This window comes from Olea europaea, unplaced genomic scaffold (genome assembly GCF_002742605.1).
Source record: "Olea europaea var. sylvestris unplaced genomic scaffold, O_europaea_v1 scaffold199, whole genome shotgun sequence".
In the NCBI taxonomy this organism is placed as follows: Eukaryota; Viridiplantae; Streptophyta; class Magnoliopsida; order Lamiales; family Oleaceae; genus Olea; species Olea europaea.
Window position 1 is genome coordinate 134,761 of NW_019237766.1, and position 25,200 is coordinate 159,960.

General features: G+C 34.8%; 2 protein-coding genes across 2 annotated transcripts; one reads left to right on the forward strand and one right to left on the reverse strand.

Moving 5' to 3' along the window:
• Nucleotides 1-2,937: 2,937 nt before the first annotated feature.
• Nucleotides 2,938-6,977, forward strand: LOC111379444 (probable voltage-gated potassium channel subunit beta). Its single transcript, XM_023002818.1, has 4 exons — nt 2,938-3,613; nt 5,333-5,476; nt 6,276-6,440; nt 6,645-6,977. Exons 1-4 carry the CDS (start codon nt 3,050-3,052, stop codon nt 6,756-6,758), a joined length of 987 nt encoding a protein of 328 aa, XP_022858586.1. The 5' UTR covers nt 2,938-3,049; the 3' UTR covers nt 6,759-6,977.
• A 508-nt stretch (nt 6,978-7,485) lies between these two features.
• Nucleotides 7,486-21,475, reverse strand: LOC111379434. The gene is made up of 9 exons (XM_023002795.1): nt 21,323-21,475; nt 18,956-19,965; nt 16,441-17,110; nt 16,249-16,332; nt 15,232-15,435; nt 9,278-9,363; nt 8,225-8,324; nt 8,018-8,116; nt 7,486-7,937 (listed from the first exon to the last, which is right to left on the reverse strand). The coding sequence occupies exons 2-9, from the start codon at nt 19,960-19,962 to the stop codon at nt 7,875-7,877; spliced, it is 2,313 nt and encodes a 770-aa protein (XP_022858563.1). The 5' UTR covers nt 19,963-19,965; nt 21,323-21,475; the 3' UTR covers nt 7,486-7,874.
• Nucleotides 21,476-25,200: the final 3,725 nt, after the last annotated feature.

Here is a 25,200-nt window from a genome sequence, read left to right on the forward strand (position 1 = left end):
AAACTTCCTGTTGAGATGTTTGATAGATTTATTTTAATTATGGAATGAAACCTTTAATAGTGATCTAAATTTTAAAATTCGGATCATTACCCAAAATCTGAGATACTCTCTCAAACACAGACTCTCTCTAAATGCTTGATTTTCTCTTCTCTCTCTTCTCTCTCTCTCTCTCTCTCTCTCTCTCTCTCTCTAATCTTGAAGGTTTTTTAATTGGTACAATTCCTACTAAAATTGGTATTTTAATTTTATAGATTATGTAGAAATAAGATGATGTTTTAGGTTTTACAATTGAACAAAGATTCCAATGAATATATGAGAATTGAATAGCTGTATAAAAATGGAACTTTTTTTTGTACCATTTAGTGGGATTTTTGTTAATAAATCATTAAATTTAGATCAAAATGGAGAACAATATAAAAATAACTTAATGATATTTATTATTTAACATCATCGAGCCAGTTTATGTGACATTTAATGAGAGATCGAATTAAATAACTTAATTGTACCTCTCATTGAGTTTATCACATCACGTAATCTAAATTGGTGTTGTAACAGCATTTGCGTGAGATAGCATTATTCTTTAAAATATGGAGGCAAATGCAAGCTGTATCCACGTTTCATTTGTGGAGTTCCAAGAATTTTAGTTACAACTAATGACATGAATGTACCCGGAAATATTCCCTCGTAAACATAATTGTAGTGTAATAATGAATAAATTAAGAGACATTTGGTGAATAATAATAATGACTTTTTTTCTTTTTGGGGGGAAATTATATGATGATCTTTTGGGTCCACCTTACCAAATACATCATTATTATATTAACAATGATTCTCCTATTTTCAAATTTAGTAAATGTCTAACCCTAGAGAAATTTTTTACAAGGCTTTAATTTTGAGGTTAAGAAGAATTATTGCTCACTCTACTTAATAGTTTAGATTGGTCGATGCAAAATTTGATACAAATTTTGCTTGCTCTATTAAAAATATTTTAATAGGAGGGTGTTAAGAAGAAAATAGTTAGATCTATAGTGACTTGTTCTATATTGGTTTTCGGGATCGTTCCTCGTACTTGTAAATTTGATACACTTATTTGACAAATAATCGTAACATTCAATTTAAGTCAATTCAACACTCAATATCTAATAAATCTCAAGTGGTCATAAAAAAACTTTCCTATAATCTTAATGAAATACATATTGAATGTTGGATTGAACAATTATTTGTCAAATAAAAGTGTCAAATTTTTGAGTAGAAGAAACAGTCCCGATTAGTTTTTATGTTAACATAAAGACAGTTGCCCCCAGGGCACATCTCCAAGTGGTAAAAGAGGATGGTGGAGAAATTCAGTTTTACTTGAGGCTGCCGCGTCAAGAATTCGAATCCTGAAATATGGATTTGGCTCTTGAGTAAGTGTAAGTGTACAAGTAACCTTCCACCCTGTACCCTTGGAGGCATAACCTGCGATTTACCTCTCTCACTATCCTCTAGGACAGAGACGATGGGAGATCCTTAAAGTTGGGGTTCAACCTTTTAAAATAAAGACAACTTTGTAATTTACTATCATCAAATAAAATATGAGATATTCTCTCACTCTCTCACTCTCTCTCTCTCTCAAAGCTTGATTTTCTATTGTTTCTCATTCTCTCTCTCTAATCTCGAAGGTGCTTTAGTTGGTAGAATTCCTACTAAAATTGGTATTTTAATTTTATAGATTACGTAGAAATAAGATGACGTTTTAGTTTTTACAATTGAACAAAGATTCCAATGAATATATGAGAATTGAATAGTTGTGGAAAAATGGAACTTTTTTTTGGTACCATTTAGTGGAATTTTTTGTTAATAAATTATTAAATTTAGATCAAAATGTAGAACAATATATTTTAAAATAGCGTAATGCTATTTAGTATCATTGATGTGAGTTTAGATGACACTAATGTGACATTAAATGAGAGGTGGAATTAAGGGCCCATTTAGTAGTGATTTTGATAATTAATTTTTTGACAGTTAGGAAAAAAGTGGGACCATATATGAGTGAAAAAGTAAAAAATGACGGTTGAAATAATAAAATAACGATAAAAAATTAATCTTTTGAGGTGAAAAAACACTACCAAACGAGGACTAAATAACTTACTTAATTTTACATGTCATTGAATTTATCATATCACGATATCTAAATTGGTATCATAGCATTACATAATATTATACTTTAAAATATTGAGGCAAATTTAAGCTATATCCATGTGTCATTTGTGGAGTTCCAAGTATTTTATTTACAACTAATGAAATGAATATCCCCTGAAATATTCCCTCGTAATCATAATTGTGATTGTAATAATTAATAAATTAAGACATATTTGGTGAATAATAATAATGATGACTTTTTTTAAAAATAAAATAAAATTATATGATGATCTTTTGGGTCTATCTTACCAAAAACATCATTAATATATTAACAAGTGATTCTCCTATTTTAAAATTTAGCAAATGTCTAACCCTAGAGAAAATTTTTACAAGGCTTCAAATTTGAGGTTAGGAAGAATTATTGCTCGCTCTACCTAATAGTTTAGATTAGTCGATGCAAAATTTGTGCATGGAAAGTTTTATTTTATTTTATTTTAAATTTTTTATTGTTCTTTATGTACGTGAACACTCTTAAGCAGAACATTTTAATGACTTATATTAAGATTTGCAAAATTGGTTTATGTAAATATTTTTTCTTGCTCGTTTTTTAATCCTATTTTGATTTTCACGAAACTAGCAAGGAAAATTGAAATTTTAAAGTTAAAGAACGATGAATAATTAATTCCATATTAACTTTTACCCTATAGAAACTCGACTCAGCAAAAATTAAGAAAATGAAAAAAAAAAAGTTCAATTTAAAATAAAAAATAAAAAATAAAAAATGTATCTTCTTAAATATCACAAAATCAGCACCAGCTCTATACATCCTAGTCACTCTCACACTAGTTCGGTACTCTCTTCATCGTACACTTCATTCTGCTTCTACATTCTTCCAATCTTGTTTTTATCGAAATCCCAGATCAAAAAAATGCAGTACAAGAATCTGGGTAGATCGGGCCTGAAGGTTTCACAACTTTCATATGGCGCCTGGGTGACTTTCGGCAATCAGCTTGATGTCAAGGAGGCTAAATCCATCCTCCAGTGTTGCAGGGATAACGGTGTTAACTTCTTTGACAACGCCGAGGTTTATGCTAATGGCCGGGCCGAGGAGATCATGGGTCAGGCTATCAAGGAACTGGGATGGAAGCGATCGGACCTCGTCATCTCTACCAAGATTTTCTGGGGTGGACAGGGCCCGAATGACAAGGGCCTATCGAGGAAACATATCATAGAAGGGACGAAGAATTCGTTGAAGAGGCTTGATATGGAGTATGTTGATGTGCTGTATTGTCACAGGCCCGATATAATGACTCCCATCGAGGAGACTGTGAGGGCTATGAATTATGTGATTGATAAGGGCTGGGCTTACTATTGGGGAACTAGCGAGTGGTCGGCTCAGCAGATCACGGAGGCTTGGGCAGTGGCGGAGAGGCTGGATCTCGTGGGCCCCATTGTTGAGCAGCCTGAATACAATCTCTTATCCAGGCACAAGGTAAAAATATATATTGGGATAACTTTTAGAGAATTTAGATGCAGTTTATTTGTTAATTTTGATGCAATTCTTGAAATGTTTATAAAGATTTGTTATGAAGTTTATGCTATCATTTTATGAGGGTTATTTTTTGCTGAGTTTTTCTGGGTGAAGACGTTATAAAGTAAAGCCTTACTGTTTGTGAATTGTGATGCATTCTTGACAAGTTCTTTTCTCGAACTTTTTGAAGATATGTTTTGGGTGTGGATGATTTTCTGCAGTTATTCATTAAAGTATCCTTTTGAGGGGGTTATTGGAGTCAATGAGCTACTTATCCTTTGCGCATTTTTATTACTTTTTGTGGAGATATTCCATTTTGCAATATCTTCTTTCCTGACGCGGATAATTTCTTATTTATGTGATATAATGATCTTATATTGGAGTATAATATGTCATTTTGTTCAAAGCTGAGGATTATGAAAGATTTTTCTCTAATTGAACATTGCAAATTTGTTATGATATTATCGAATAAACATGATTAAGCAAAGAAAGACTGCTTCCTTGTCTGCTTTGTTGTTCCGTCGCCATCATTCTCAGCCTATTGGGGAAAAGAAGGGGGGGGGGGGGGGGGGGGGGGTATGTTTTCTTGTCTACAATTTTTAACTGAACTTTCTAGATTTTTAGAGATCTGCACTGCACGTGTATACAAGCTCTAGCATTTGGAATTTCAAACTTAAAGCACAGGCTTCTCTCTCTTTTACGCTCGGGCTCTTTAAAATGGTCGGAGTAGACATGACACGGGTTACGGGATATGTGTCGAATCCTTCGGCAAGACACAATGCTGTTTTTGCTTATTTCTTTTTTTTTTCCTTCCACTTCATTTTTTCCCGTCTCTGCTCTCTGTAAACCTAGCATTGTTGTCGAGAGGTTTGAGAAAGGCAACAACGTCAGTTTTCCCTCCTCCTCCTTTCTTTTTTCTTTCCCTTTTCTTCCTTTTCCCCTCCTTCTTTTCGTCTTTGTATCAATGGTTTAGGGTTTTATTTTTATAAAACGAAAATGGTTTAGTGCTCCCACTAAGTCCAAATTGCAATCAAGTCCCTTCTTTTTTCTCTTTTATATAATATTTAATAATTAACTTCTTATAACTAAAAATTAAACCCCAAAATTCTGTTTTATTTGTCTAACCCCTTATTGAGTACATGTTTCCTTTTTTGTAAACAATTGATTTTTGTCTATTCAAAATAAATGTTGGGTTAGTGAAAAAATTTGATGTTTGAAAGACGTATTCATGTACTCGCGTCTGAAATTTGGATTATTTTTTATCTATGTCTATGTATCCTACATTTTAAAAAATTGAAATATTTGACACTCAGATACATATTCATACTCAAGTCCGAGCATCACTATATATATTATCAGTCATTCAAAATTTAGTCTTCCAACCACAGATTGTGAACCTCACTTTAAGGGTACCCTTGTTTCTGAATAAATGTTTGGGAGTAAGCTGACTTATCAAGTGATAAGGATTTCAATATCAAATTATGAATGGAAAAATTTTGCACCATTACTTTTGTGTGAATTTTTGCTGAATCTAGTTTTCGAACTGTGTAAATATTACTGGCTTCTGATATTAGTATCAAAGTTCTCTCTGTTATGGCTTAAGTAAGCTGTTTACTAAATAATTTCTTTTCCTATATGTATCTGGTCAAATATAATTCTGGATTGAATTGAACTCTGCAGGTTGAGTTGGAGTATCTCCCTTTGTACAATAACTATGGTATTGGTCTTACAACATGGAGTCCACTTGCATCTGGCGTTCTGACCGGAAAGTATAACTCGGGAAATATTCCACCTGATAGTAGGTTTGCCTTGGAAAACTATAAGGTAAAACTTGAATTTGAAAGTTTGTATTTCCAGGTTTAAAATTTAATCGACATTTTGCTTCTCTTGGAATCTTCAAGTTAATTTTCACAATATTTGTGTAAAATTTCAAAATTTTGGCTTCCGGAAGTATCATATTTGTTTGCTTGTATTGGTCTATTGAACTTGATTACATCTAAAGAACTGCATGGAGGGAGTGTACACTTTTGTTCAAGAAGTATGTTTCTAAACTGGCTTAGAGACTTGTAAGATACACTTAAATGGATACTTAATTCTTGTGGCTGGATTGGTTATTTCATCCATTCATTTATCATTGCATCTTCTCTACAAACCTTTAAATTAGAGCAATGTTGATGTACACAAAATCCTTAACAAATCAAAGTCTTCACAAGTTTGAGAGAAGTTGGCATTGATGTTCCTTGAGAAGTTTTCCATCGTTTTACCTGTGCACTTTTTAAAATCTCTCCCTCTCAATGTTAGAGATTAGCCTCCGTTTGTCAAATTTATAAATGGTTTATAAAGAGGAATGGTAGTGAGTCTCACAAAATGTGTGGATTATATTGAGTAGTAGCTATGAATATGTGGTTGAATTAATGTTTGACTTTGATTGAATTTATAAACAATTTATAATGTCCTTTCCAAAACGGAGGCTTAACTTCTTGCTGGAGTTTCTTTGAAGGCATGTTAGTTTTACAGTCTACCCATAGACGTACTTTTTGTGTATTAATCTTTGGTATGGCCCCAACCCCACCTTGCCAGGATCTTTTTGGTGCAAGCTAAATTCTGATTTTGTTCTATGCAGAATCTAGCTAGCCGATCATTGATAGATGACGTGCTAAAGAAAGTGAATGGGTTGAAACCAATTGCAGAAGAACTTGGCGTGCCTTTATCTCAACTTGCTATCGCGTGGTGTGCTTCAAATCCCAATGTCTCCTCTGTTATTACTGGTGCCACCAAAGAGTCTCAGGTCAGCTTAATCATTTGTTCATATGCTAGGAAATTCTCTTTTTTCCAAGAGATTAAACTCAATAGTAAGTATAGGTAGAAATCAAAATAATCTATAAATATCTTTATTTGGTAGAGATTTTATGCCTATATAATCTTTATTTATGTCTTCAACTAATAGAGATTTTATGCCTATATAATCTTTATTTGTCTTCAACTAAAACAGATTCAAGAAAACATGAAGGCTATTAATGTCATTCCACTGCTTACACCTGCGGTGCTGGAGAAGATCGAGGCTGTTGTTCAGAGCAAACCCAAGCGTCCCGATTCATATAGGTAGATATAATTTGGAACCAATCTATTGGCGTCGCGCCCTACCAATTATCATTTTCCATTGTGTGCAAAAGAGTTTTCGTATTTTGGTTTTTATCGAACACATGTATTGTTAAAAACTAGTTTTCGTTTTCTGAATTGGTATTTTGGCCGTTCATTTACATTTTTCATGGTGACTGGATTTCTTTTGGAGGTTATTATGGCATTTGAAGTTAATTTTGCTTAACCTTTGGTTCTTTCAATTGTACCTGTTCCGGTTCGAAATGACAAGAACCGGGCAACAGTAGAAGCCTAAGAGAGGAAGGGGCAGGAACGCTCGACCCTTGAGAAATTAACAGATTATGTTCTCTTATTCTCGTCAAATCAGAAGAAAAGTTTCGAACAGTCATCACCAAAATGAGTCTAGACCGGCCGTATAAAGAAGTTTGGTTTGCCATAAATTGAACCTACTTTAATCAACACTACAATTTATGAAAGATTGGTGCACATTTATTTAGCCCCACTTGGTTTCTATTTTTCCAAAATTTATTTTCTAAGCTCATTTTTAATCACACATTTCATAAGACGTGCAATTTTTATTAACCTGTTAATCACACATTTATAACTTTTATCAAAATTTACTAAAAATCTAATTTTTAACCATGTTAGATGGGGATTTAATTTCTTGCAGATATATTTTGTTAGTTTTTATAATCATCGAAATGTCAAATTTTGGTAGACAAAGTTCAAGTACCATGTGTTGAAGTCTACGTTTCAATATTTCCAAACTCCAAGAATGAGTAATAACAATTCCTAAAAAAGAGCAATTTCAAACCCATTAAGTCTCAAAAACTCTTGGTACTAGCTTTGCCAATAAGCGCGCCAGAGGGGCTGATGTCCTAATATGCGCCAGAGGGGCAGGATTTAGCGGTCCGAGCTAGGCCACCCAAGACACTTTACACCCCTACGCAAAATTTATATCTCATCTATAACCAAGAGTATAACCATGAAGTACTCAAAAAACGTAAGTATGCTCCCTTCGAGTATAGAGAAGTGAAATGTTATTCCATGAAACCGAGTTGTTGCTTGAGAACCTCATTATGCTTGCAATGTAACAGCAAATCCACCTGAGACTCAGCACCTATCAAGTAATAGATGACTTGCAAACTGGACAAGATGTTCTTCTCCTCAACCATAGATCAATGCACTGTCATGTTTAGAAAAAACGTAAGTCATATAGCACTTTTCAAGGTCGAGTAATAACACGTGTATCATAGAATTTCGTACATCTTTGTGAAACTTGTGTAAACAGGGGAGGTGGCGAATAGTGTCTCCTATGATCGGAGTTTCAAGACAAATTGCACAAGGTTCTTCAAAGTTAGCGTTCTGCACAAATAGTTCAACAGAGTAATTGAGCACAAGTACAAAGCGCAAGTAATGAAAAATAATCTGCAGATAGTTTCATTTCTTTACAGATAAAATCATGAAAATTACCTGAACTGTTGATTCTGGGAGGCCATTAATCAGGTGTGTAGATGCACCACCATGCTGATCATTGTTATCGTCAAGAGCCAATAACATTTCATAGTCGGTTCTATCAAATGCCAGCAAGAAAAATTAGATGCTAGTGGGAAGTTTCTTCAAATTTCATATTTTGCATGAACTCCATCTTGATTCTACATAACCCAAAATGCTGGCTCCAAACTACTAGTGCAAACTTATAGCATTCATAAATTAACTCCCCTTGTGACATTATCGACTAAAATTATGTAATAAAACACACAAGACCTCATCCTTAATGTGTCTTGTAAGCTCCAGGACTAAACACAAAACATAAGGACTTGAGGAAAAAGGTTCATGCAAATAGTGAGAGGAAATTTTTCACTACTGTTGCCGGCCCCATCAATACATCTCACCCAATTGACTGACACACAATATTAGTTCCGACAAGCATGAAGGGCGTAATGATATGGGCTATGTATAAAAACAATAATTGCCTTGTTTGAACCCCATTTTTGGGGAAAAAATGAATTTTTGAATAGTGTATTAATGAAAAATGTGTGGTTAAAAAATAAGTAAAAGTTTTAGATTTGCATGTAATATTATTTTATTGAAGAATGTGTGGTTGAAATGATGTCAAAACACTGTTTAAGGATGTATTTTTTTGGAAAGAATGGGGCTCAAACAAGGGCAATATAATCAGGCTCAAGCAGGTTTTCCGTGCTAATTCCAAATTTTATCTCAAATTACCCTAACAAGGTAAACAGTTGGAGTTGGTTTCAGCAGAGAGCCTGAAAAACCTTGCAATTTCTGTCTTTAGATGAAACAATGAGGAAGATGAGGAAAACGACATAAAACAGTATATCATGAAGACAAAACCAAAATGACTTTGTTGAACTCTAACAGGAACATTACATGTCAGCAATTAATGGATTCTTACACCCATAAATCATCCTCCTTCGCCAAAAATAAGATACTTGTCAAACCTGAAGGTTAGTTATGTAAATTACATGCAATATTTCAAAATATGCACCAAATAAATCTTACTCGTTGAAATCACGATGTATTTGAAGGGCACTCCTATCCACTCCCATGTCGCTGAAAGCCTCCAATGTTTCCAGTATATGCATCCTCTGCATTCATGAAAAGCAGAACAAGATGTTATCAGAAACTAGTCTATGATTATATCTGCATCCAGAAAAAAAAGGCATATTTAATAGAACACCATACAGGCTTACATGTAAAAGAAAGAAGGTAAAAGAAATATCTTCAACTTCTAATATTTCTCCATATATATACACAATGGAATAACTAAAAATAACTTCTCCCACTAGAAATAAATAACTATAATGTCATTTCTACAACCATAGATATTGTATCCAATAGCTCTTCCAAGGAGCTTCAGTGCTTCAAATAAAAAAATGAATTATCACTACCCAAATTGATCACAAATCCTTAGTTATAGCCAGGAGTTCCTCTGATAAACCAATTATTGATTAAACTACAATTGGTCTGTTAAAAGGGATAATTTCTTCCTTCTCCATTTTTCTTAAAGATATTTCAAAGGGAGGGAATGTCATCCTAAAATTGATAGACCCCCGGTTAAATTCACATATGTGAGAAGGAAGAAAGGGCAGAATGCAGTTAGTAACAACCCAGCTGGGGCACCAGAACAAAGGCAGGCAATCCAGGGCAGTTAGTTAGTTCAAAAGGGTAAAATTAGAATATTGAGCTGGGGCGTGTGTCAATAAATGTAATGGGAGGGAGGGCTATATTTTTCATTCACGATTCTGTTGAGCCTAGTGGAGAGAGACTAGGCCTCTCAAATGCCTTGAATCTCTTCCTCATTTCAGTATTTTCATTCAAGGAATAACAGTTCATTTCTCAGTTGAATTCTTCTTACTTCACAGGGTCCTATCAAATTTTGTATTAGAGCACTGATATTGGGAAAATGACGATCACCGATCGAGTGAATGCATTGGAAACACGAATAGATGGAATCAAGGGGGAGATACAAGAGGAAATAGGAATCATGAGAGCAGAAATTCAAAAGGATCTATCAGCAATGATGGAGCAGTTTGAATTCTTAAGGATTAAATGGGAAGGGATGGAGATGGACCAAAAGGAAAAAGGGGTAGCATCTGGTTCAGGGAACGCAGGGATGATCTGTGGAAAATGGAGAATCAATCCCGTAAACTAGAAATGCCGGTTTTTAATGGGGAAGATCCTGATGGATGGATGGATATTTAGAGCTAAGAGGTACTTCACTATGAATCTATTATCTGACTGGGAGAAAATAGAGGCAACGGCAATTTGCTTTGAAGGGGAACCTCTAGCTTGGTATCAATGGGAAGATGGCTGTCAAGTAATCCGGAGTTGAGAGGAGTTGAAGTGCTGACTGTTGGAACAGTTTCACCCATCACAAGATGGCTCGATTTTGGAGAAATTTCTCCCATTAAAGCAAGAAGGAACCATCAAGGAGCACCGGAGGAGGTTAGAAGTTCTGGCCGATCCGTTTCCAGAGATTTCAGATGATGTGTGGAGGTTAAATTCATTAACGAGTTGAAGGCTCCTATCACATCTGAGGTGAGAATATTGAAACCTCGTGGGTTGAGCCACATTATGGAATTAGCCTAACGAGTAGAAGGCCACAACGAACTGTTGAGAGAGGCCCCCATGTCTTACAGCCCAAATAGAGGCAGAACGAGTTTTTCTAGCCCAACCACTTACAACCACAATTATACCCGTATAACCACGCACCCAGTGTGCACTCCACAAATCCAATAAGCCCTGCTACTCCAAAAGCGACGCCAGTCACTATAATCCAATTGGTGCCTGCAACAAGAGGCATGCCACCATTTAAGAGGCCGTCGGACACCGAGCTTCAACGGAAGAGGGAAAAAGGCCCATGTTACAATTGTGATAAAAAAATATGGGCCGGGTCATAGGTGTCATAACAAAGAGCTCCAAGTTCATGTGGTGCAAGAAGATGACGATGCGGAAGAACGGGAAGAGATAATGGAGGGGGAATAGGAAACTGAGGTAGGGGAAATGGTTGAGTAGTCGATTCATTCGGTGATGGGCCTCACCGCTCCAAGAACCATGAAGCTCATAGGTAAAATTTAGGACAACCCGTATTAGTCATGATTGATTGTGGTGCTACCCACAATTTTGTCTCAACTGGGTCTGCTCGACAATTAGAGCTTCCGATCACGCACACACTGCTAGTTATGGTGTCTTCATGGTAACTCGACTGTCAGTAAGGGGTGGTGGTATCTGTAAAGGAGTAACAATGTCCCTGCCAAGTATTGATGTTGTGGACAACTTCCTTCTGCTGAAATTAGGGTGTACATATGTTATACTGGGAATGAAATGGCTCGAAACATTGGGTAAGATGCAAGTGAACTGGGGTATGTTGAAAATACGATTTAAAATAGCCTATGAATCAGTTGTGTTGCAAGGGGATCCGAGCTTACATAAGACACAAGTCTCTTTGAAGTCGATGTTCAAGGCATAGAAGGATGGGGGTTAAGGGGTACTTTTAGAACTTGGAAGGATGGGTTAAACAGTGAGCACCAGAGAATTCTAGCTCGTTCTTGCAACCGTTTTGAGATGTGTTTGAGTGGCCAAATGAGCTGCCTCCTCCTTGATCTCTAAGATCATGCGAATGTTCTGCAACCTAAGTCGGCCCCGGTAAATGTCAGACCTTATCGCTATCCATAAATCCAAAAAAAATGAAATCGAAAGGTTGGCCAGGGAAATCCTAGCTGCAGCAATAATCCAACCAAACTTTAGTCCATTTTTGAGTCTTGTGTTATGGGTCGAGTCCTGTGTTATGGGTGAAAAAGAAGGATCACAATTGGCAATTTTGTATCGATTATCGTGCCCTCAACAAAATCACCATCCCTGTCCGCTTTTCGATTCCCATGATCGACGAGCTTTTGTATGAGTTATATGGGGCCAAGATTTTTTTGAAGCTGACTTGAAGTTGGGTTATCATCAAATCAGAGTGAGGGCAAAAGATGATCCCAAAATGGCTTTTCGAACTCACGAAGGCCACTATGAATTTTTAGTCATGCCATTTAGGCACGTTTCAAAGTTTGATGAATGAGGTTTTAAGCCCTATCTATGGAAGTTTGTACTCGTTTTTTTACTATATTTTAGTTTATAGTGGATCGACTGAGGACCACCAACAATATTTGGAAACCATTTTGCGTTGTTTGCAAGATCGTAAATTGTTTGCCAATAAGAAAAAATGTGTGTTCGGTCAAAGACAATTAGAATATCTTGTTAATGTTATATCAAGAGAAGGGATGGCGCAGACTAGACCAAAATTGACACCATGTTCAAGTAGCCCAAACCCGGAACTTTACGAGAATTGAGAGGCTTCTTAGGGCTCACGAGCTATTAATGATGACTTGTTGCGAGTTATGCTAAGATAGCACGGCCATTGACTGATTTATTGAAGGACGGTTTTTCCTGGAATGAACAGGCTGAGGCAACCTTTCAAGCATTAAAATCAGCCACGCCTGAGATTTCGGTTGCGTCACAAGTCAGTGTAAGAGCGAGAATTGATGGCCGTTGTGTTCATAATTCAGAAAGGTGACACTATTTATTAGGTCGACGCTTTGTGTGAGAACATATCAGAGAAGCCTGAAATTTCTTCTGAAACATCGCATGGTAAGCGATGATCATCAAAAGTGGCTGACCAAGTTGCTGGGTTACGACTTTGGGATGCAGTATCGTCCTAGACTCGAGAATAAAGCAGCAAATGCCCTTTCAAGGATTAAGCCAATTCTTAACTAGTTAACTATCTCCATTCCTAGGGTGGTACAACTCGACGAGATTAAGAAAGAGGTTGCTGAGGATGTTGATCTAGGAAGCTGGTGACAGGGCTGCAGTCAACGCAATCCGTTAAAGAAGGTTATTCCCTGTTGGACGGTCAATTGTAGTACAGGCAGGTGGTGTTACCTAGACATTCCCCATTTGTGACAGTAGTATCACAAGAGAGCCATGACACAAAAATCGACGGCCATTCAAGCTTTATTAAGACTTACAAAAGGGTTGCTAGAGATGTTTAAGGGAGTAGAATGAAGATAGATGTTTGCGACTTTGTAGCTCGTTGTGAGGTCTGTCAACAAAATATATGGCCCTATCACCTCCTGGTCTTTTGCAACCATTTCACATTCCGAATGTAACTTGGGGTTGATATCTCCTTGGATTTCATTGAAGGATTGCCAAAGTTAAGAAGATGGGGCACTATTCTGGTAGTGGTCGATCCGCTAAGCAAATATGGCCACTTTATTGGTCTAAAGCACCCGTTAACCACTCCATGAGTGGCAGCCGTCTTTGTCAGAGAGATTGTCCGCTTGTATGGTATTCCACAATCAATACTTTTTAATCGGGATTGAATTTTCATGAGCAAGTTTTGGACTGAACTATTTAGGGCTCAAAAAACTAGCCTCAAGCATAGCACGACTTACCATCCACAAATAGATGGCCAGACTAAGGTCGTAAATTGGTGTTTAGAGACTTATATGAGGCGCTTTGCATCCGCAAGCCACACTCTAGGAGCCAATGGTTACCATGGGCGGAGTTTTGGTACAATACTTCTTTCCACACAGCCACGAAACACTCTCACTTCCAAATTGTTAGTGGTCACGATCCACCCCTTGTTTTGCCTATTGAGACAGGCCTGGCTGTGGTTTTCATTGTGGAGAAGTCACTTTTCAATTGGATGAAGTTCTCCAGGAACTAAAACTAGAGCTAACTCTTGCTCAACAAAGGATGAAACTGGTGGCCGAGGGGCATCGGCGTGATGTGCAATTTGAAGTGGGAGACTAGATATATCTCAAATTACAGCCTTATCACCAGAAATCTGTGGCCAATCACCCTTATATTAAGCTGTCCGCTAAATATTATGGGCTGTTTGAAGTGGAAGCAAGAGTGGGACAGGAAGCATACAGACTGAAACTCCCTTCTACTGCAGCTATACACAGTTTTTCATGTTTCTCAGCTCAGCAAGGCTATTGGAGCTAGTCAGTCCATCTCACAACTTCCCCCACAACTAGAGGCAGAGGAACAAATACAGGTTGAAGCGGAGGCAGTGTTACAGGTCAGGTAGGGTTCGTCTAGTACAAGTTCAGTTCGGGAGGTGTTGATCAAATGGAAGAACTTCCTGACTTTGAAGCTACGTGGGAACCTTTCAATATCTTCCAACAATAGTTCCCCGAGAGGAAATAATAGACCCCCGGTTAAATTCACATACGTGAGAAGGAAGAAAGGGCAGAATGCAGTTAGTAACAACCCTGCTGGGGCACCAAAACAAAGGCAGGTAGTCCAGGGCAGTTAGTTAGTTCAAAGGGCAAATTAGGGAATTGAATCGGGGGGATGTGTCAATAAAGGGCTATATTTTTCATTCATGATTCTGTTGAGTCTAGAGGGGAGAGACCAGGCCTCTCGAATGCCTTGGATCTCTTCCTCATTTCAGTATTTTCATTCAAGGAATAACAGTTCATTTCTTCGTTGAATTCTTCTTACTTCACAAGGTCCTATCAAAAACCTAAAATATAATTCTTGCATGTTGCTATTTATTTCTTGATTATCATATTTTCTTAACTTTTTTATTTAATTGGATGCTTCCAACTATGATTGATAGGTTCTCCTACTTATTGCTTTGGTTATTATAATGGGCACACATATAATCTTATACCTTAAATAGGCTGAGTCCACCTTTACATGGTAAAAATAGCTCATATCAAATTGTATAGTTGGAGAGGATCATTCTCACAAAAAAATAATAATAGAAACATCAAGTACATGACTAATAGAAGCAGAACTACATAGTTAGCTGGTCCACTACCGGAAATTAAGGCATAATCCAATTAATTTTAATATCAAAACACCAACTATTCAAATAATTTTAATACCAAAGCATAAATTTAACTAGTACTCCAAAATCAAATGTAAATAACAGATTAGTAATGATATATAGATAATACCATGTCGACATCCATGCTTGCTGGAAACAAGGAATTTCTTCCTCTAGATGGTGATGATAGGGTACGAGGTTGTCCTGGAAAACGACCCCTGAACCTTGTTGTTCTACCAGATGTGGAAGATCGAGCTTGAGATCCTCTACGCGAAAGGTTCAGTGAAGATCGAGAATGTGATTGTCCATGTAAATTGGCTATCAATGAGTCTCTCTGCACAATAGCATCACAACTTCTATTTCAGAGAAAAAATTTCAGCCCAAGGAACAAACTATAATACATCCAATTATTCGTATACAAGGCAAATTATCAGAATTGGCTGGTTGCAACTAAACATTGACCCAAATAAGAAACTGATAATATTTTAGAAAAGAACACAGTTAAGTATAAATTGTTGAAAAAAGACGTTTATGATTAATCAAAAAAAAAAAAAAATTCCAACTCGAAATGTTGCATTTAGCATGAGCTTGAGGACTAAGATGCCCTCTAGCCAAAGCATCACAAAAACCAAATGCATAAAAATCTAGGGATATAAGGTTACTAGAAAAGCACATAAACGTCATCACCTAAAACGGCAATTATCTATCATAATTTATCTTCCACCAACCAAATTGACACTTGCAAAAACAAAGACAAAAATTCCTCTGTTGCAAAATGTTAAGGATATCAAAAGTTCTCTCTAAAGATGAACAGATGACATATCAGAATTTTTCAATGAAAAATAAAGGAAAGATAACAACCAGTATTCCTCTGCTGCAATATCCCACCTGCATCAACGAAAAATCAACGCCTGACACATCCAACTTATGACATATCTGAAATTTTCATTACCAACACTGTCCAGATGGAGCAAAGAAGGATATGCAAAATAACAATATCAAAGAAAAAGAAATGCAGATAACATGTTACTAGAGTAATGTCATTTAATAAAGTCTCTACACAACTATTCACAAACATGAAAAGTAGATTCTGAAATGCTCTTTCTTGTAATTTACGACAAGATCAATCACAAAGAGAGACACTTACAGGATCCAATGCATGGTTACTGCCTCGAGAAACAGTACGACCCGATTCCTCCTGCTGCAAGGCCAATGCTATATGCTCATCAACCTATCATCATATTGGAGGAAGCATGGGAAGAAAGATGAAATTTAAGCGATTGAAAATATGTAAAAACACTAATAAAAATCTGCAGGAATTTGTAAAAGCAGAAAGAACCTCGCCAACCCCGAGAACGGGCATTTCATTGTAAAATTGTTCTTGAAGTTCCCGAGCCAACATTTCATCTGCTTCAAGCTGTCTCGCCCTAGCATCTTCACCATATGCATCACTTTTCAGTTCAGGAGAATCATCAATTTCAATTATTGGCTGCAGATGGCTTACACCACTGGAGTTTGATCTTGAATTTGACGGTTCCCCAGATGAGCTAAGAAACACAATTTCTGAATCATCATTAGCTGATGTTGAACCTTCACAAGAACTAATTGAGATAGATCCCTGCTTTTGCCTTTTCATCAGTGTGTTGGCTGCAGAACGGTGCCCATTGAATTTGGCCATTCGAGGCCTAGGATGTGATAATGTTTCTCCAACAGGTTGAGCAGGAACAGGCCGAGAAGAGACTAAATCAGGATGCCTATGATAGTCACCATCAATCGCAACACTGTTTCCTTTCTCCTTCCTTGATAACCTATTCTCGTGGTGTTTCCGAGCACATTGTGATGCATCTATTTCTCCAGACAGAAACCCTTCCTCATCAGATGAACGTAAACTCATCTTTCTAGTCCGATTATGTGTACTTCTCCATCCACTTGATTTTTCAGTGCTTTTGGATGCACTGCTGATGTTGTCAGTGGTTTCCATATTCTTCTCATTGATACTCAGAGAGTTCCTGCAGGTATACAATTGTACGAACGTGTCATGACAAGAGGATGGATGGTAAATACACCGATTATACCAATTGAAGCAAATTTGGATGAACCATCTATAATGCTAAACCTGATCCAACCAACATAAAACCAACACAAAACATACTAGAGATTCATCATTCATAGCAACCAGACATACACAATACACAACTTTGCACATCTATAGAAGGAACATGTAAACGACAATTGTTTGTGTCTTCTCCAATCCAATGGCATAATTCAGGATGTTTCTCACTGGCATCATTAGAATGATTCGTCAATATGTTAGAATTTAGTCTTCTACCCTCCTCACGGAGCCGTACGTGGACGTTACCGCTCATACAACTCCCAACCAGCAAACAGTTAGCCTTCCTCTACAAGGAATGGAAGTGTAGATGAATGGACATCAAATAGAGTGTTAAGATGGAATGGAATGTTTTCAGGGCTGCTTAACGAATCCTTACCACAACCGGAAAATGAATTCACCAAAAATTTAAACAAACACACTAATAAATAAATAATAATAGTTTGAACTTATAAGTTGATCAAAAATCTAAATTTTCAAAGAAATTATTTGGAACTCTATCTTCAAGTAAAATCTCGAAGGGCCATATATATGAACATATGCACGCACACATATTAACATGTACATTTTCGTAACACATATCCATAAATCTAAGAAGCAGAGTATTCTCCTTTTTCTTTTTCTCATCATGTTGAAACTTGCTTGTTGATAGAATATACCAAACACCCAATTCTTCTCGTTCCACTTGAAGCATAAAATTGACCCTAACCCCAGTCAGTTACAGTTTTCTTCAATTTTTGTGGTTCATTTTTAGAAAATAAAATACCCGAACATGTGTTTATCCTCTCCTACTCATTGTAGACTTGATATTTCATACCATTGTCTACTAAAAACAACATATGATGAGGAACATAAAATATAATCTTTGCGGACTCCTTTTGTCAATGAAGCATGAAAGGGATTGACACTCCCTGTCGCTCAAATTTCTGGTGAAGTAAATATAAAAATCACATATATTTGACTCCCTACATACCATAAACTTTATAGGTTATAAACCGTTACTGGAAAGAAGTCATAAATTCCCAAATCAAGTGGTGAACACCCTGATCAGAATATAACCTTACAGTGAATCCAACAAAACCAGTAAATTAGACTTTTATTTTCTTACTAAATGTCCAAAAGAAACAAATTTGGATTAATTGATGAATTTCTCAAGAAGATATTTTCTTCTCATTTTAAGTGTCTATGAGTTTCTCGCAATAATTTGCTATGGCTTAAATAAATAGGTAATGGAAAATTTTCCTGTCCTTTTAGTGTTGATTTTTTACTATTAGGGGTTCTCAATGTACTAGGATCCGAAACCTCAAAAAGGAAATTTTATGTTAACAAATATGGGGAAAATAAGTATGCCTTTTTGTGTTGCTTGAGTTTTTTTCTTCTCCTTGTCACTATCAATGATACAAAAATGGCTCTGCTTGCTTTTTGTGAAGAATATGATTGGTTTTGTCAAATTGTTTGTTTATTATATATCATATCGAGGTTTACTTTCAATGCATTCAGATCTTATCTATTTTCGCAGAGTCGGTTGATTTACTCAAGGAAAGTGATCCTTTTTCTTGATTCAGTTGATTTACTTAAGGATTGTACATATTTTCAATCAACACAGAGATTTGCTTAAGATCAATCACTACAAATAAGCTATTTTTCTATTAAAACTATTTGCATGTCCGATAATGCAAACAATAAATTCAAAATGTTCAATTAAAAAAAAAAAAAAAAAAAAACTGCATAATACAATAAGTACCTGCTCAACAAATGCTTGTTTTTGTTATTAAGCTCTTTTGCTGAATAAGGATGATTCATCACTCCCTTTCCCTTTCCACTATGAGAATTGTGGTCTTCGGCAACCAATTCCTTTATATCATTCCAAGCCGGTGGGCCAGTAGATGCCATAGACGTAGAATCAGCATGTGCAACAGCCACAAAACCATTATCATCCTTTCCAGCCAACTGTTTGGCCTTAGCTATGTTATGTGGAGATATATATCCATTTCGCACCAATCTCTTTTGCCTGTTGATTCTAGGCGAGGAATTGGGATCAAGAGCAGGAAAACCATATTGACCAGGTTTGTTCTGAATATTACCAACAAATTCAACCCTTTCTCCATCATCAATACTTGTACCAACTTTATACATATTTTCTTTTCTTTCACTGGCTTCTCCTGACGTCGTTGAAAATTTTGCCATCTTATTTGAAGAAGGCACATTTCCTAAGCCTGGTCCTTTTCTAAAATCATCAACTTGACTGCTCCTAGGTGCCCCACCAGAGAAAGCTTTTCCAAGTAGAGTACTGGGCACATTCCTTTTCATTGGATCAACAAAACAACCATCTTCAGAAGTTGATTTTGAAGTACCTGAAGGTCTTTCATTCTGTACATGCAGAATATGAATAGAATCACGGCTTTCATAACTTGGGTTCTTGTCAGCTAACCCTTTCCGAAATATAGGAGTACTTCTAGAAGAGGATGTAGTGCCTCCAATAAAATCTGGATGATTACTGCAGCGTAGAGTGTCTCCAGAACTGCTATTACCATTTGGAGGACGGCTGGACAGCTTTTTGGTCCTACTATCAATTAACATTGGCTGATTTTTAGTCCCTTCATCAAAAAATTCCTGCTTTCCTGAATGACAGGACATATTAAGATTATTTTTTTCCTCCCTAACACCACTCCTCTCATTAACTGTACGATTGGCTAATCTATCAGGAGTGTCAGGAACATCTACAATGTGATCACCATCCACGTGATCCATGACCTGCACAACAAACCCATGCCAGGTTCAATTACATAAAAGTTAGTTCTTCTCAATAAAATTCAGCAATTACATTCAAATCATTTTTCAAGACATAATCTCAACAATCTAACATCATACCAAGTTCAAAATATCAGAAAACAAATGGTCAAGAAGCATAAATCACAAGTTATATCAAGAAAAAGGGTCCAAGAAAAATCAAAATGCATAATTTTTCAATAGAATTGTAAGCCTGATTACAACATAAAAAAGCACAGAAACTTCTACATATGATGTCCAGAAAACTACATCAATTTTGCACATAAAATGTTTACCATCTGTTGCAAACACTGACACTATAGTTAATTATACTAATTATCTTCATAATCCAGAAACTACAAAAGTTTCTTCCAACTTTGCAACAACGCAACTTGGGCACAAATATGCACATACATAGATACATGAAACTTATAATGGAAGAGACATGCAACAATTCTATGCTGCATTTTAATACAAAGCACTAAATTGATTATTTCGAGATTAAAAAAATATTATGAAAGAAAAGGAATATACTATCTTGTAGACATTTGAGAACTCGAGAAAAATCAAGAAATGAACAAACTCACGTTGGAAGAACAAAATAAGTAATATCAACAATCAGAAAACACAGCATTGTGTTGGATACATGAATTTGCTACCCTTTCAAGTTTCATTTTAGCAAATTCCAAGAGAAATGAGATAATGCAAAAAATGAGACATAAAGATTCAGAAAAATGAACCTTTAAAGGTTTCGATCAGTGTGATTAAAATTGGCTTGCCCAATTTAAGATTACAAATTTTATTAGCACAAAACAGCAATGCAGAAAAAATTTCTCGTAAAAATTGCTAATAGTGATTGGATAAAGGGATGAAACCTTTAAGATGTTTCCAAGAAAGGAAAGTGAATTAAAACAAGATGATACATCAATTCAACATTTTGAATTCTAATGATCAAATTAGCTAAAAAATAAACAATTAGGAAAATGTTCAACCTTTAAAAACAGGAGAAAAAAAATTATACTAACAATTCATGATTTTGAATTTCAAGAAAAAACAATTAAAAAATTTAAAATTAGGAAAAATATCAAACCGATAGAATCAATACAAAACATAAATAAAATACTCAGTTCTATAATTTAATTTTAACTCTAAAAATTATTTAATTAAATAGAAAACCTCATATCTCTAAAGGGTAATCAGAACTGCCAAAAAAAAATCAAGTTGAAATCGAATATTTTCAAAAAATACTAACATAACAAAAACAACACGAGAATTTGAATCTAAATACAACATAGAAAATATTAATACAAAAGTAGATAACTATTTGCGCAAAAGGGCAAACCTTCAATGGGATTTCCTTTTCTTCTTTGAATTCTTTAAAATCCAATACGAGAGAGAGAGAGAGAGCGAGCGAGCGAAAGTGAGGTGTGATTCGCTACTTCCGATTTGGGCTTTTGGGCCAGGGCGACATCCTGCTCAACCCATTTCAAAAGTAACAAGGTTTAACATTTCAAAAATCAAGTATCAATTAATTTTTTTTATAAAACTAGTGCATGTAACGCACGAGTATTGTATAAATTATGTTATTATTAGTATGAAATGTGTAGAATTTTTTTAAACAAAAGTGTTTTAAGTTTTTGAAAATGAGAAATTACTGTTTTTATAATTGAGATGTAAATTAAAGAAAAAGTAATTTCATTGAAAGTTATAAAATAACTATAAGCCGCATCAAAAATATATACAATATCGTCCCAAAATGAACTGGTTTGGTTTTTCAGTTATTTCAAAAGATAATATTGCTAAATTTTTTTCATTCCATTTTCTACTCTATTTTTTCTTTCATTTTGTCCGATGAAGTAAATTGATTTGAACTGAGACTTTGTGACCGATGAATAGCTTATTTGAAAAGAGTTTTTTTTGCTAGAGGGGATCGATTGTCATCGGCATCTATGTCAAAAATTTTCAAATTTTTTTCAAAATGAATATTCTTTTGATGCCATTCTTGTTGTTCCTCTGTAATTAAACATTCCACGGAGATGATATCAAATTTGTAATTGGATGAATTAGATTCTGCTTGAGTCGCTTTGAGATAGAATGCTCTTTCAGTGTTTTTCATTTTCCCAATTATATATCCAAAATCTGCTTCTGAACCCTGTATAAAAAATATGAATGTTACGAAGAAATCCATCGAATATACCAAAATAGAGATTGGAGAAGATTGTAAATTATTACAAAGTTTGTTTCTTCCATCAAAGTTTGTGCATCTGTAAACATAAATTTTTCTACAACTTCACCAATTGCACTTGCATTTATATATCATGTGATATCTAATAATTGGACATATGCTCTTACTCTGAGATAAAAAGAGTAATTATTTATTTGTTTATGAATAAAATATATGATATATATTAAAAAGGTGTGAAAAAATATATTTTACCGAGAAATAACTTTGGAATTGAAACTTTTACAGAAGATACAAACATATATTTCACCAAAATCAGCACTTGATCGCCGATAACAGTTGCTACAAGCCATGTACCAACATTTTTGATCTATTTTTTTTTTCCATTTTTGCTGTGACATTCACCCCATAAAATTTTTTCTAAAAAAAGGAAATTCTAACTTATAAAGAAACATAAATAGAAACCATAATTTTATTGTGTACAGGAATATATAAATACGAGTAAAAGTCGGTCTTGTAGATTTTGAATTAAGGTAAATTTGTTGTGCATTGAAGGAGACAATCTTGTGGGAGATTTTTGAGTGTATGGCTTTTTTAAAATGAACTCATCGATTTTGTTCAAATTTCTATATTTCCTGAAAGAATGAAAAATTAAATAAGCCGAATAAAACATAATAATTATAAGCAGAAGGATATACATGCATACCATTCAACCAACTTTTGTATTGCAACGAAAGGAGTATTCATGAAGAACGTACTATGAACTTTTGTGGAGAGTTTTAAACCTATACAATTCATTAATGTAAGATATGAAATGCATTTTTAAGTAAAGTTTAAATAAGGAAAAATAATAGAAACTTACCCAAAAAAATGTGACTTTTAGGCTTGTTGCAAAGATTACTGGTTTCTTGTCAATATTTTCTGAGAATAATTTGCATTCTCTATCAACAAATGAATATCACAATGTCAACATCATTGTATTGAATTTTTGGTCCAAAAATATTACATCATGTACCTAAGTTTGGTTGCCATCCTTTGATTGAATCAATCATTTAGGCATCATATCAATCACAATAACCAAAATGTCTGCAAAATGAAAAATAAATAAAAAATTTTAGTGTTGTCTGTAATTTTAATTATTTGATTAAATTATATATAATAGTATTATTTATTTTGAAAATAAAGATGCAATTTTTTACTTATATCAGTGTTTGTATCCATGAACTGTTTAACTTCATTGAAAGAAGTCAGATGATAGGTTGAGAAAACAAGCTTCAGGTTATTGTCATTCAACTCTTGAACACGAGTTTCTCCAGAAATTGTCTATTGTCGAGCTCATGTTGAATATTTGTACTTTCTAGTATTGTTTTTAATATAAGCTTTAGAAATTACATAGATTTTTTCAAGGAGAAATTCATTTTCGAACGCAGTGATATTCAAATCATATAGACTTGCTTTGATAGTGTTACACTAATAGATAAAAAGATAAAAAACTCATTAGTATGTATATATATATATATATATATATATATATATACACATATATTGTAAAATGAAAGTTTATTAAGGTTTATAGGTGAATGACAATTACATCCATGTAGTCCTAAAAATAATTACTAGTGTACCCCTAATTCTAACTTATATGTTATCTCATAAATTTCAGAAGAAATAACAACAGAAAAGATTGATCAATTGAATATTGAAAATATGGTTCCCGAAGAACCACAAGTATCTGAAAATAATGAGATTTCAATAAATTATATGTTATCTCATAAATTATGGGAACAAAATAATGTTGTTATAGACAATATTCTCGCCTTTAATATGACTCTTTATATTATGCAAAATGAGGATCCTGAAACACAGTCGGTTAAAGATTGTCAAAATAGAAATGATTGACCAAAATGGAAAGAAGTCATACAGGCGGAATTGAATTCTTTGAAGAAATGAAAAGTGTCTGGACCCGTAATTCGAACACTTGAAAATGTAATCCCTGTTGAATATAAATGAGTTTTTGTACGAAAGAGGAATGAAAATAATGAAATTACAAGGTACAAAGCCCAACTAGTAACTCAAGATTTCTCACAAAGACCATGAATTGATTACGAGGAAACATATTCTTCCGTAATGGACACCATCACTTTCAGATTCTTAATTAGTTTGATTGTGTTACAAAAGTTTGATATGTGTCTTATGGATGTAGTAATTGCATATTTGTATGGTTCACTTGATAGTGACATATATATGAAAATCCCTAAAGAACTTAAGGTACCAGGAACAAACGATACATGCCCGAGAATCATGTTCTCAATTAAATTGCAAAGATCGTTATGTGGATTAAAATAATCCAGACGCATGTCGTATAATCGCCTTAGCGAATATTTGTTGAATGAGGGTTATAAAAATGACGATGTTTACCCATGTGTTTTCATAAAGAAAAAATAGTGGATTTGCAATTGTGATAGTTTATGTTGATGATTTAAATTTAATTGGAACTCCTGAAGAGCTCAACAAAATTGTTGATTATTTGAAAAATGAATTTGAGTAGAAGGATTTGGGAAAAATCAAATTTTGTCTTGGATTGCAGATTGAACATTTCGCAAATGGATTATTTGTTCACCAATCTACGTATACAGAAAAAGTTTTAAAACGTTTTTATATGGATAATGCACATCCATTGGCATCACATATGGTTGTTCGATCACTTGACATGAAAAAAGATCAATTTAGTCCACTTGAAGATTGAGAAAAAGTTCTTGGTCCTGAAATACCATATCTTAGTGCAATTGAAACATTGACTTATCTTGCAAATTGCATTCGACCCGACGTAGCTTTTTCTGTAAATCTCCTTGCAAGATATAGCTCTTCACCAACTCAAAGACATTGAAATGATGTTAAAGATATTTTTCGTTACCTAAAGGGTACTATTGATTTGATATTATTTTATTCTCAAAAGTCGGGATCTACTTTAGTAGAATATACAAATGCAGGCTGTCTATCTGACCTACATAAAGCTAAATCACAAACAGATTATGTGT

Excerpts from the sequence above, each read along its gene's own strand:
- LOC111379444 (XM_023002818.1), top strand. The coding sequence starts at position 3,050 with ATGCAGTACAAGAATCTGGGTAGATCGGGCCTGAAGGTTTCACAACTT. Across the intron at positions 3,614-5,332 it reads ATCTCTTATCCAGGCACAAG|GTTGAGTTGGAGTATCTCCC; the intron begins GTAAAAATATAT and ends TGAACTCTGCAG. Across the intron at positions 5,477-6,275 it reads TTGCCTTGGAAAACTATAAG|AATCTAGCTAGCCGATCATT; the intron begins GTAAAACTTGAA and ends TGTTCTATGCAG.
- LOC111379434 (XM_023002795.1), bottom strand. The coding sequence starts at position 19,962 with ATGGATCACGTGGATGGTGATCACATTGTAGATGTTCCTGACACTCCT. Across the intron at positions 16,333-16,440 it reads CCGTTCTCGGGGTTGGCGAG|GTTGATGAGCATATAGCATT; the intron begins GTTCTTTCTGCT and ends ATATGATGATAG. Across the intron at positions 7,938-8,017 it reads TACACAAGTTTCACAAAGAT|TGCATTGATCTATGGTTGAG; the intron begins GTACGAAATTCT and ends TAAACATGACAG.